Here is a 14,333-nt window from a genome sequence, read left to right on the forward strand (position 1 = left end):
GGTCATGAGATCATCAGGCACACGTACTGACACCTTCACACATGTTTTATACAAGCGTGCATATACATGCAAAAACATGAAAGTGCACATACACAGACAGACTGAGCCACTTCAATAAAGACGCACCCCTTTCTCATTCCCATAGCTGTCCTGATGCTGTGAGGTATCATCACTACGCTTGCCAAGTTGCTTAAACAATTTCCTACACTTCACCATGGTTACAAAGGAGGACGTTGGTTATAGTCATGACATTCTCAGGATTAACTATTAGCGTCTTGCAAAGTCACACTGCAGGGCCTTGACTGGGAACTCCACTTTCCTTTTTGCTGTCTTGTTTGTTCGCTTGCCGGTGGTGGGATTGGGCCGCGGGTGAGGAGAGCCGGGGAGCTCCGTTGTCCTGACGACCCTGGTGGGAAAGCTAGGTTGTTTGTTGAGAGAGACTGAATGAAGCTAGGGGAGATGAGTGGAGAGGGACTGAGGAGGCTGGGAAGAAGGTGCAAATGAATGGGCAAGGACACTTAGTAAGAAATATAGAGGAATAATGAGATGGGAAAAGACAACGCGTGAGAGGGAAGAGAAAGAATCGCAGTGAGTGAAGACGAGTTCAGCGGGGTGGTCTTGACGAGAGGCTGTTGAAAAGCAGAATCATTGAAGTTGGGGGAGTGATGGAGCTAAGAGGAGGGGAATGTGAGAGGACAGGTGGAGGGGTGAAGAGGAATGAGAGGAAGATCAAAGCATCAAGAGAGGCAGCAGAGAAGACGGGCCAAATTAGGTCTAAGTGGGTATGTGATACTTGAGAGAGACTGTTTACTTTAACTGAAGGAAATGGTTGACGATAAGATGTCATCGTGTTTTTAATGGTCGCATAATAACTGTGATATAGAGACATGAGGCTGTGTGTGTGTGTGTGTGTGTGTGTGTGTGTAGCAGTGTGGGACAGCATGCACAGGAAATGCCAGAGCGATCCCAGTGGACCAAGATTTTATAGGATTTATCGTCATTCCTCTCCTCTCCTCTCCTCTCCTCTCCTCCCTTATAGTTCTCTGAACAAACCATATACCTCCCTTTAAGAGTCATAACAATTTACCCCATACAGACCCCTGTAATACTTTCATCAACACACTTACCCCTAAAAACCACATACTCCTCTGCCCCCTTGGAAACCTCCAATACACTCTGGCTGTGTCCCCATTGTGCTCCATTGTTAAACGCGCCCCTCTTACCCTATCCATTTATACCTATCTACATCCCCTGGTGCTTTTCATCGCTTTCCCCAGTGTGAACCCTATCTTTGAGTGGCTTTCTCTAACCTGAATAGACTGGTGCTCCCTCTCCATGTGCCCCATCACTCTTAAGCCCACACCCTCCTGTCATTAAACTTCCTGCACTCATCTTATTCTAAACCTAAAAAAAGAAGAAGAAAAAAAAAGATTTCACCACTGTTTCAACCCCAAGCACTGCTGTCTTTTATTAACAAAGTCAAAAACTGGGCAAGACCGAAAATGCTTTATCTTACTTTAGCTGTATGTTTGAGTAATGTCATATATCTCTCTCACTGCACAGTGTGTGCACAGGGAGGGGCACGTCAGCTCTGCTTACACATTTTAGTCAGAGGGGAAAAACTTTTATTATGTAGTAATATTTAATAAAAGTTTTTGATTATCTTAACTCCAGTGCTGCATTCTCTAATGCAAATGCTCAGGTTGATTTTAGAAATAGAAAATTACATTAAAAATGCAATAGCTATGCACATCCGTCTTTACGGGCATATCAATTCTAAGTAAATTAACTGTTTGATCTTTACATATTGAGCATAGTGTGAGTTCAGGCAGGTAACTCAGCTCACATCTCAGCTACATCAGCTGATCTCAAACAGCTCAATCAACTGATTGATAGAAGGGAGTCAACTGATAGATGACATGATTCCTTTCTATGCAACAAGTTGGCAAATCTCATTCAGGAAGCCCTATTTAAACTGCTCTGGCCTGCCTACTGTTGCTGCTTCCTCTGCAAGCCCCATTGCAACCCGCCTCCACCCCAGCTCCTCCTTTTTATGTTGTGTCTGACTTATCAGTGTCATCTCTGTTTGTCATTGATGCTGGCTCTGTTTGGGAGGTCTTTGCTGCTGCTCTCCTTGCCTTAGGCTTTCCATGTAGGCACATGGAAGGGCAGGGAGGTGTGCTCTCTCCGCCTAATGCTTTCCATGTAGGCGCGTGGAAGAGGCTTTCTGTGGAGGCTTGAGGAAAGGCAGAGAAGCCCCAGAACAGAGCCATACCACCAAATATAATACTGCAAATGGAAATAAAGTTTTCTTTGACTAAAGTGTTCCTGACTGAATTATGTTTAGTGCTGAGTGTTGACTTGGAGTTGAGTTGTGCCTTTGAGTGAAAACATACCTGCATCCTCTCTGTGAACAGCTCACGTTTGACACACAACCGGGGGGGTACTAGACTCTTTCTCCTTGCTGAATTGATGTCCAATAGCTTTGAAAAACAAGGTATGGTTTTTGTGAATCCAGTGAAACTGAGCTGCTCCAAGCTTCAGGTTGTTGTGGTCATAAATGTTGCTCTCTCATTCTGTGTCATTCAGACACACACCTATACCGATAGACACTTGCCTTTCTGGAAAATGCAGATTATATTACACAGGGAGAAATGTGGAAGCTAAGTAATTCATACACGCTCAGCTCTATTTACACAGTGACTGACTAGTGTTATCTGTGGATGAACTCATGGCTGTAACATGAGACCAATTGTTGTCCGTGCACCACTCCACCAACAACCTCCCAGTTCATCACCTGATGACATGTTCACTCCCATTCAGCTGTGTCTCAGTTGACGTGATAATGCTGTGTGCTTGTTGCAAGTTTTGAGACATTTTGAATCAACGACTAACATACAGCAGCATGCTATTTGTCCCCTTTTCTGTCTTTGTCCATCCCCCGCTCTTTTCCATCTGCCTCAGCACACAGAGGGCTGTTTTCTCTCACTGGGCCTTGGCACTGATTTAATTACTTATTTGTTTAGTTTGTCATATTCTAAACTTCTCTGGCTCTGTGTTTTGCTGAGAACAGACATTTTCCTCCCTCCTCTCCTCCTGTCAGCATTCCATCCAGTCTCTCCCTCTGCCCCTCACTGCCTCACCCCCCACTGACTGATATTGTATGCACTGTGTTGTTATCTTTTTTTTGTACTTTTATAACCCAAGTTCTCCTACATTTAGTCTAGCTACAGTTTCTGCTCTTTCTTATAATTTGGTGCTCCATCGCCTCTGTCATTTCTCCCACTATTTACCATTCTCTTCAGGCCAAATAGCTTCAGTGGTCTGTAATAGTCTCCAGGGGAGTCTGCTGTGTCCTCCACCCAGTCAAACACCATACAGATCAGTCAGTGTTACTCAGAGGGTGGATCTGAGCAAGTAGTCTTATGGGTCAAATAGGCAGTCAGTTTATGCTTCATATTGACTTGTGCAGCTGTCATCAAAGGAGGAGTTAAACATGATTTATCAACAGTATGAGCATTTCTCCATCAGTGCAACATAATAAAAGCAAAGACATAATTTCATGCTTACAAAGTGCAGGTTACTGTAAGTTCTCCTTTTCAATACATGCATATAGATCATTTTAGAGTTGAGTTTTACATTCATTTTTGAGGAAAACACCTAAGATAATCCAAATATTTGTGACGTTGGACTAAAACGAGGTCACATTACCACCCCAGTATGTCTCAACATCCTGCAGGCCAACTGTCAGAGTTTTCAAAAGTATTTGAAACATGCAAAGCAAGCAGTGGTTTTTGCATTACTTTGCTCTGGAGTCACTCGAGCCCTACAAGTTTACTCAGGGTACAGTGAGACTTTTTAAAATATGTGTATAAAAAGTAGGCCTACCTCAATTGTACATGAGGGCAATAGCAGAGCTTCACATTGGCCAAGTGTTTCATTTAAATTCTATCAATCCAAAAGTGTTTCTATGGATTCATGTTTGATCCAGAAGTTTTGTGTGGATCTGAACTGTCAGGGTGTGAGGTGAAGCTTTTCAACAACTTTTTTGTTTGTTGCGATTATGGTACGATTACTGTAGGCACCTGGATTAAACACAAGTTGAAGCTGAAGTTTTTTTGTTGTGAAATGTCACGGAAGCATAGTGGGTTTAACAGATGCATTGTTCCTCGTGTTGCATCAGTTTCACTATTAAAATGGAAAACTCTAGAGTGTTTATTCTCAGAGAGTATAAGCCTTTTGTCTGCAGTAACACTGCTGTAATTTATTACACCTAATTAAACCCTAATGTAGAACATTGACTGAATTAAACTCAGTGTGTGTGTGTGTGTGTGTGTGTGTCTGTGTGTAGCTGTGTGTGTATGTGTGTGTGTGTGTGTTTCCAGTAGGATATCCTGACAGTTTGGCAAGTGTTAATGTTGTTGATTGGGACTTGGCATGGTTTGGTTATTGGATCAAGGTTTCTGTGCTAGGCACTACCGTCACATCATAACCCAAATGTCGAGCCGCTGCCAGAGGTTTACATAAAGCCTTTTCCTGGAGCCAGATTTACTGCTGACACAATAATACCTGTGGCATAGACCAGACACAGACTGGAATTTGACAGCATATGTTTTAAAATGAAAACATACTCCTGCTTATTATTTCTAGCACAAACGATGATTTCTTTGTACACTGCCCTTGCCGCGGGGCATTACTTGAATCCCATCTCAGTAGGAGAGCATTGTCTTCAGTTGAAATGACAGCAAAAGGATATTGCACCTTACTTGACAAACCACATAGTGCTTGTGAATGTTTGGCTTATTCATGTGTGACTTCACGCCACAAACATTGCCTTAGTGATTTTCTTTGGTTTCTGTCTGTTCTGCCTTGTCACTCTATCAACAACATTGTTTTCCAGTGAGTGATACATTCAAATGTAAATTATATTTCCATTTTTAATTAATAACCAAGATACGTTTCATATAAAATATAATTTTAAATGGTCTTTTAGGAGACTTCAGTGCTGTGTTTCAATCCCCTGCTGCTCAGCAGCTCGTATTAAGGGGCCCTGTTGCTTGGTTTGCAGGGATTACAGTGGTTACAGCTCACTCTCTGTAGGGCACCTGACTGAATCCTCTGTGGCCAGCTGCCATGAGCATGAGAACCAAGACTACCTCTTTTCTGCATGCTTCTCCCCTCTCTATTTTCTTTGCGACATTCCTCTCTTATTACCTGCTTTTCAAGAGACACTGTCACATCCTTTCTCTCCCTTGCTCCCTCCTAGCCTGTCTCTGTTTTTCCGGCACTCTTTCGGCGAGTGGGATATTTAATAAGCACAGAGAGGTGTTCACATAAACATCAACCCTCAGCAGCACTCTACATCATTGTGACATCCACGTTTCATCACTTAATGAGAGGCCAAAGAGAAAAGCACCCATTGGGTCACTGCGGTTTTAAGCACTGGGGATTGTGGGGGATTTTTGACAGTCCTTATTCCATGTGTAGGTTTTTTTGAAGCAGAACAATATAAAAACAAATGGCACTTTATTTAAAGTGTCTATGCTTCCTAGCAACGTCTGTCACCACATTACAGTAGTCCGTGCCTGTGGTCTACCATGCCAGGTTTTTCAGTCATGATGTTTACAGTGATGCATCACCTTGGAGCACACTGTACCGCTCAAGCCAGACAAATGTGCCATTCTTTCCTTTTCCTGTTCTCTACTTCTTTGTATCAAATGGCCTAACACTCTCTTCGCTCCGTCACTTCCTGTCTCTTACTCACATTTCTCAACCTCTACCCATAAACCTGCACATGTCTCTGCAGTCCAGACGGACGTAGGAATGTGTGCACCGCTGGGGTCGCTGCATGGACAATATATGAGTAACATGCCGGACAAGGGGGGGAAAAATGACTTTTTCAGCAGTCGGGTCTGGCTGGACTTTTTTTGCCCATGTTTGGCGAGAGGAAATGAGCGCTGTGCGCTGTGGGGACGTCTCTGAGTTCCCCACTCCAGCACAGACAGAGAGGTAGACAGAGAGACTAAAAATAGCACTGGGAGCCCAGGTCAGCTTTGAGCCAAGAGTGAGAAGTTGGGGGGCTGACGGGGGGAGGGGAGAAAAAGACGTATGACGTAAAATGAAATGAACAGAAGGGGGCTTGTGGAAAGGTAGATGAGAATACAAATCTGAAAGAAGTTAGAGCATGAAATAAGCATTGGAATGACTCGACTGTTAAAATCACAGGTCTTGACAAATGCCTTGCAGGAGAGTTGGCGGGACCACTGGGGATGTGTGTGAAATATGTGGAAGGGTAAGGGGAAAAAGGAACGACAGAGAGATCTGATGGAGAGCCTAATCTGGGCAGTGAATCCTGGTGGGAGCTTCCAGCCTCTCATCCATTTTCTCATATCTTTCTCTTCATGCGCAGTTTATCATATCGCAACAGCGTGCATAACCACAAATCTCTCATATCTCCCCCGCTGGCAAAGATGGAATGAATAAATGACCCATGAGCCCACAAGATCTTCCTCTCAGAGAGACACGAAGGGTAGGAAGTGTGGAGTCGAGGGAGAAAAGATGAGGATGAGATATTGCTCTGGTTTGTGAAAGAGGTATGTTGTGCTACGGGATTTAAAGCAGGAGGGGAAGAAATATGTGTTGTAGGAGACGGGGGTCAGAATAATGAATTTAGTAGTAATGATGGTGAGATATCAACGGAATATATGGAGAGAGAAGGCATAGTGAAGTGAACAAGAAATATGACAAATAGTTATTGGTTCTGGTGCTCAATATACACTCTCAATGACTCGTTTTGCTCTCTCTTATTGTATAACACCACACAAATACAATGAAATGCAATTCCCAAGAGCATCAAAACAAAATTGGATGAGAGCGCAAAGTAAGAAAATCTCCTGATGTCTCGCCAGAAATGACAACACGAGAGAAGTGTGTGCATTGTGTTCAAGCATTTCCTGGATATTACCACACTGAAATGGTTCATAGTGTAGCCTGGTGTAGTGGAATGCCTGAATAAGTGAAAACAAGGCCTTCTCCAGCACGGCTCCCCATCTGCTTCTGTTATGTTCATCTTGAAATGGTAGAGCGGAGCATGTTTGGAGGTATTACAGGGGCTCTGGTAGTCCAAAACAAACAGTCCCTATTGTTGCTGGCTCAGGCTTATAGTATATTTTGTGTGTGTGTGTGTGCGTTTTTGTCTGTGTTTATGTACTGTATGTACGCCTTTGTGTCTGTATACTCAGAGATAAATGGCTGTTTATTTGTTTTATAGCTGCACTGAGTGGTTGGCTGTGGTAATGATGCACAGATTTCATTCCTCATTGTTAGTTGCTTTAAAAAAAAAAAGTTGATGTTGTTTCAGATTGTGCCATCATTGTTTTTCTTCTCTCGGTCTCACCCTCTCCCCTTTTCATGCCCCTCACTCCCCTTAATGATGGCCTCTTTCCATACACTTAACATCTTCTCTTCTCTTCTCTTCTCTTCTCTTCTCTTCTCTTCTCTTCTCTTCTCTTCTCTTCTCCTATTCTTCTCTACCCCTCTGTCCCTCCCTCCCTCTCTCAGAGCTGAGGTCATAGCTGGCTGAGTTTGGAGGTGGGTTGGAGTACAGACATAAGAGAGTCTGTTTTTCTCATCAGTCAGTGTAGCGCTCAAGAAACCTACATGTGTGAAGGAATGGGGGTCTATCTGCTCTCTTAGTTAGGGGAGATTTTACTACTATGAAATGCTGCTGCTGTAACAGAACAGTCACAAAGCTCATCAAGTAGAGAGAGAGATGGCCATCCAGTTGTCTTACTTGGATGTGGCATATTGTGGGTCAGCTACAAAAGAGTGACCTCAGAACTGTTTTGTCTTGCTCAGCTACACTTGGTTATACACTTGTAATGTGAACCTGACCCCACTGACCATTTGTATATCAGTTACAGACTACACTCTTTTTCAATTGTTGAATTAAACTCACAGGGGCCCACATTTACAGTAACAACAGCAAAACTTTACAGTAAGTTACAGTAAAACATCTGTTTACAAACTCTCACACAACTTGTGCAGTATAATACAAGTCTCATTTATCCAGTTGTATGCTCAGTACATCCCAAAAACGTGCATGTTTGTATATGTTTGGGAAGAACTGAGCATATAAATAAATGAGACTTGGATTATACTGCACGAGTTGTGTGAGAGTTTGTGAGAATTTTCTCCATGTTCCGATTCTTCCCTCTCTGGAAGCACGCGAGAATTCAACGCAATACAGGGTGAGTAACTGATAAACAAATGGTCATTTCAAGGGTGAAGTACTCCTTCCACAGTCTGTGTGGTCAGTGCTGAGGGAGCACCATCCCTCTGTACTCACTCCACCACACTGTTGGCATATCCAGATTATCAATCAGTGGTTCACCACCGGGTTTGACATTATCCTCAGTTACAGTAAATAGCAGTGCAGAAGAAGCACGGCTTTAAAAGCTTGTAATATTCACAACTGTGAACTTTTGCAGGCCTTCTTGTCAAAGATAATCCATTCATTTCATGTCAGCAGCGAGGATTCACTGAACCGTAGAAATACTATAATAGCAGGTTTCATTTAAATTTCAACCCTGCAGATAATCTTTTGATAAAACCAAAACAGTTCTTAAAATGAGACTTTCAGAGAAAGTATAGAAAAGGTTGAGGATGGTAACTTGACCCCTCAATAAACTTTATTGTGCCAGTGCATTTCAGCGATATGTGTCCTCCCTCAGGGTATAATAATGAAGTTTATTACAAAGGGATCAGGTCCCATTTATACTTACAGAAAGCGATTTCATAGATCTTAACCATTTCTTACTGTGGTTGCTTTTGTAAAATAATGCATTTGTGAACCCGTCGACCTTGTTTGTGTCCAAGACAGGGATTACCATAAGTAAAGTCCTGAGGAGAAAAATGCCTGAAAATAGGATCTTTGCAAACTCCACCTCAGTCAAAGCCCTGGCGGAACAAAGACTCTCCCACAGCACAGTGTATCCTCGTGTGCAAGCCTGTTCCCTGTAGGTGGAGAATTTGCACATGCAATTAAGACTCCTTCAGAGGCACAGCGACCTTCGACCTTGACTGCTCGTGAATGGTGACCTTTAGGAATGTCTTGAGGACCAAGGATCAGTAAATGTGAGCTGGTGTCTGAGCTCTGGATGCTGGTAAAGTTAATGAGGGAGTGGAGTAAGTTGTTGCTATAGTTTTGTGGCTAATCCCTGAGACATGTGAATGATCTAGGTAGGCCTGTGCAATGTGGAGAAAATGAAATATAATATTTTTGATCGAATATTAATATTGTGGGGTTGACTGTTGGTGCTTTTACAAAAGATTTACACAGTAAGATTTTTGATAAATAATCCGTAATGTGGATATAATGACTAAGTGGGTAAAGGCAATGATAGATCAGCTGAAACAGTTCAGAAAATTACATTATTTTACTGTAATTCAGCCTTTAAAACAAAGAGAAGACAAGACTTGAGATGTTACAATATCCAAAGTCTAAGATGATATCTAGTCTCATATCACAGCATTGATTTAATATCAATATATTGCCCAGTCAAAGATACAGCTGACACAAAACTTACGCAGCACTGGAACGCCCTGGTGAATCTTTCTTTCTGTTTTGATTTAAAAATACTTGGTTTTGCTTGATAATATGCTAGATATACACCTGTCCCCATTATCAGCACAATAAAAAGAATCTAAAAAAGAAAGACGAGAGAACAGTTACAGTTTCAGCCATGCAGGGCTGGCGTGCAGCTTGCTCAACAGGGCGCACAATATGGTTATTGTGCCCTCAGCACACTCACACACACATACCAATTGACTTTCGTCGCTCTTTGTTCTTTGGACAGAGACTTGTTGTTCCAGGAAAAAATAACAGAGTCATTCAGAGATGCTAACTGAGTTAGCCGGACAGTTGTCAGCCTTTATGCCAAACTGCTGTTGTTTTTACTGTTGACTTTTATAGTAGGCTTAAATGTTTTAAACTAATACATTGTTTTTTTCGCTCCCTCTCTGTCTCTGTGTCTCATTCTCACTGTCTCTCACTCCCTCCCTCCCTCCACCCGCCACACATCCACAAACACAGACCGTTCACCTTTGGCCCGCTGTAATAGCTGCTCATGGCCTTACACTCTTGCTACCCAGCTCCAGATGTTATTGACACACCCCCAGGAGTCCACCAGAGACAAGTTTACACAGACACACAGTCAGACACAGAAACGCTTCTATACTTACACACACAGTAAGCTTTAACAATTCATCTCTCTGCAGGCCGCCTCATAAAATCACTTACACTCACAAACACATTTACCCCCAGTTGTGCTTCAAACACACACATGAATCAGGATTATATTGGAAGCATGTCATGTCAAATAGCATATGGGTATCATTTTTTTTACTCTGAACTAGTGGTATAGATAACAGCCAGGAAGATGTGTAGCATAACAAGTACCATAGTATGAATCCCATTTGTCTTGAATTTTGCTGAATATGAAGTGACACATTCTGCAACAAAGCGAACACTTCACTCAATAACTCTGCACGTAGTTTGTTCAGCAGTGGAGTTATATCTTGCTGGTCTCATGCAAACACATCATGAGTTGTTGAGTTGCCACAGTGACCTGCAGTCTGACTGACTGAAGGGTGCGGTAGGGCAGGTTTTCACCTGCAAAATGTCAAAAACCCTGTAGCTGTGAACAACACTGACTGCATTTATTTAACATTCAGGAGCCATCCTTCTGTGAGGCGAACACTGAGAATGTGCTGCTGAGTGCCTTCCTGTTTCACGCATGCACTGTGAAGACCTCTGGGAAAGGATAAAAAGTGAACAAGTGCATGTGTCACAGTTGAGGAGAATTCATTTTTGTCGGTGCATTGTAGAGATGCTTTGCGCTGCGGGGAAGCTTGTTATGGCTCAAGACAAAATATGTGCAGTAAAACATCTGGCTATGCATGTGTGTGTCCCGTGCACAATGCAAGACTGAACACATGGCGTACCCAGCTGTCCACCCACGCACGCTTGGATATAAATGTTTTGGATGATCCGTAACTATTGGGCACACAGGAATCAAACAAGTAGTCGTTCAATCCTGAAAAATCAACATGTGTTTTGATGACAGTCATCATTACCTGCGCCGAGGAGCTTATGTTTCGGGTTCAGTTTGTTGTTTGCCTGTCAGCAGGATTACAGAAACTACTGGCCCCACTAGTTACAAACATGTCTGTTATGTCTTTATCACTCACATTTCTCAGTAGCTGACCTGTGTGTTTGTTTGTGTGTCCACAGGGCAGTATTCACATATGATGGATTCACCAACAAGCTCAAACTGGCTGACTCAGGAGGTAAGACGGGCTGTCAAGTGTGGTATGTTTGTTAGAAATGCAAACTCTAAAAATCCTTGTCAGCTTTTTCTTTGAAAGGGATTCACATGTCCTCTTGCATTTAGAAAATAATCTAACATTCATACAATTAGCTATTGAGAGAGAATGTAACAATTGTGTTGTCGACCTCTCCATCAGTCTCCCTTTTTCCTTTGGTCCCTCCAACTTCTCCCTATCTCTCTCTCCTCTCTAACAGCGGGTGGTGTGGCAGAGCTGGCAGGGAAGTTTCACATCTCCAAGCCTCAATATGGACTGTGCAAAGTGGGAAGCGCGGAGACAGGAGGCCCCCGGATTGCTATGATCAGCTGGGTGAGTGGCAGACAGGCTCATGGGGCTTAGCTCATGTAAGCATGGGCTTATCATGTTAAAGAAACACACATACCAGCACTAATTACACAAACACACGTAAGCTTTGCACATACATACAAAAATAGCAGGTACACACACAAGTGCTGACACACTCGCGTTCATTGAGATACAGCAAAGTCATTTAGCAGCTCCAAGATAATGGGGTTTAACATCTTAAGTGGTCACATACCGAAGAATCTATGCACTCATTAATCTGTAAAATGCTCTGGAGGAAATCCTAAGCTACTTGACTTATTCACATTCTATGGTCTTGTTTTGACACAGGCTTATTCAGCATCTGACATGTGGGAAAGTGCTGTGAGAATGTGCGTCATTGTTGTACAAAAGTTTATGAATCACAGGGCATGTCTGATGTTTGTCACACAGTTGGAGGACGCTCGCTCAGTGATGATGATAGAAAGCTATATATTCACACATACTTTGGTCATGAATTAGTCCAATAAACAGATGTTGGCAGAATTACAGTGTTGCTAAAGTTACTCAAAAGATAATTCTGCATAAAGTAGTTCTATGATTGTAATTCTTCATGACTTGTAATTGGAGCTTTTATATTTTTAGTGAGTCATCTGTCCAAATAGACTCCAGCAATGTGAATCCTATTGTTCCTCAGCCTCTCCTCTTCCTCTTTTTTTTAGTCCCCCCCCAAAGAGAGGCATGATATGAATGTAAGTGTCGACATCCTGTGTTTGTCCGCAGGTCGGCCAAAATGTGGAAGACTTCCGAAGGACAGAATGTGCCAGCCACATCCCAGCCATCAGAAACTTCTTCAAGGTGCAGTAGATCAAGATGTGCTCTATCTTACGTCACAAACCTTTGTACACGTCATGCAGTTTTTCAATTTTCAAAATGCTTTATTGGCATCAGTGTCTGGTGAACAATACTGTATAAATATATAAAAGAACAAGCTGGTTTATTTAACTTTAACCTTAAAGGGGACGTAACTCCAGCTGACATTTTTAGCATTGTGGAGGGGCAGAAACAGTCCAGTACATGAAAAGATTGTGAACATAATACCTGGCACTCCTTGTTTACCAAAACCCCTGCAATAGAGAAAAAAATGTTCTCTGTTTTCCTTATCCCAGGACTCTCGACTTTGTGCTCACAAACTCTATATTTACTCTCTGTAGTTTACTTTGTATTGTTTTGAGAGCTTCCTGTCCTCAGTCCACTTCCTGTTCTATTGCAGTGTTTGGTTACGCGATTGGCCTATCTGCCATGTCGCTACCAGGGGGAGACAGCTGAGTCTGGGCTTGAAAGCCCCATTGTTTGTGGTTCAACCTGAAGTCATGTCACAAGCTCAAGTGGCGATAGGGAGAGACAGGAAGTAAAGGGAACAGAGAATGGAGAACTTATGTATATTTTATGTTTCAGGTGTGTGGACAGTGTATCAGCGACTCCATCTGTAACCGTGTTAGCTGCAACTTCTCATGTCCATCTGTGCTCTTCAAACTGTGTTTATTTAGTGGTAGGAGAGGTTCATCTGACCCCTACGTTTACTGGTTTCCATATAAAGGCATCACCCAGTCAACTGCAGAAGCATCTGTGGAATGTTTGTTGTTTTTTGTCTCTCTTTTTTTAAAGAGTGAATGTCGAGTCTGGGATTTTGTGACCCACTGTCTGAAAGTAGCTAACCCCTCTATGTGTGTGTGTGTGCGTGTGTGTGCGTGTGTGTGTGTGTGAGAGAGAGTGATAGAGAGAGAGCACTCTTGGGCTTGTGTGCATATTCATGTGGGATTTCAAAATTGCAGAGAAATGATTACTCGGTGGTCAATATGGCATGGAGTGAAGAAAAAGAATATTGCCTTGCCTTCTGAGAATTGTGGGAGAATTGTAACCTCTGACCTTAACAAACACACACACGTATACATTAACAGCAAGACCTGTGTCATGACAGTGCATTTAACTTGTGGTCACCACTGTCACTATCAACCCACTTGTTTGTGATAAAAACAAAACATGGAACAGAAACCTCTTAGATCAAGACCAAACTGTTGTTCTGACAGCTGTTAGCTTAGACTGCAAAAGAAGAATGTAAGTTCATTTTTCCTTTGCACAGCAGTTCAGACTGAGCTGTATTACTTTTTGCTGGTTCAGACTAAAAGAGAACACACTGTATCACCTTGCAGTGAGGACATTATAGCCAAGCATATGGATCACATTTGCAAACACTGCAGTGATGACATGCTAAAATGCTAGCCTGTCTTCTGTTCATTCTGACTTTGCCAGCAGATGTGATGTTTGTCACACTCTGTTAAGGCCACGTAATTGCCTTTATTCACCGTTCTCATCACGTACATTGTTCATGAACAAACAAGATCTTTAGAAGCTTACTTCATATGCTGGCAACGAATACCGTAAACATCATGGGAAGCTTGCACAACAGCAAAGTCTGTGTCATTCCTCTGTCTGGGAAATCAACTGGGATTGGCGTGTGATAAATTCCTGAAAAATGATTAATGAAACAGGTTTGTTTAGTGTCTAGCAATCTTTACAAAGATTTCACAGCCAAGGAAAAATTAATGGTACAAAAAGTGACATTGTAAAGAAGTTAGTGCTAGTGCTAGTATCGATGAAGA

General features: G+C 42.5%; 1 protein-coding gene across 1 annotated transcript in view; it reads left to right on the forward strand.

The window, feature by feature from the left end:
* si:dkey-40c11.2 (drebrin-like protein A) overlaps positions 1-14,333 on the forward strand; it is a 35,493-nt gene that overhangs the window by 7,606 nt on the left and 13,554 nt on the right. Inside the window, exons 2-4 of the mRNA XM_049578375.1 lie at positions 11,294-11,349; positions 11,585-11,697; positions 12,454-12,528. Coding sequence (XP_049434332.1) covers positions 11,294-11,349; positions 11,585-11,697; positions 12,454-12,528 — 244 coding nt within the window. The remainder of the gene's footprint in view (positions 1-11,293; positions 11,350-11,584; positions 11,698-12,453; positions 12,529-14,333) is intronic.

Source organism: Epinephelus fuscoguttatus, linkage group LG6, assembly GCF_011397635.1.
Source record: "Epinephelus fuscoguttatus linkage group LG6, E.fuscoguttatus.final_Chr_v1".
In the NCBI taxonomy this organism is placed as follows: domain Eukaryota; kingdom Metazoa; phylum Chordata; class Actinopteri; order Perciformes; family Serranidae; genus Epinephelus; species Epinephelus fuscoguttatus.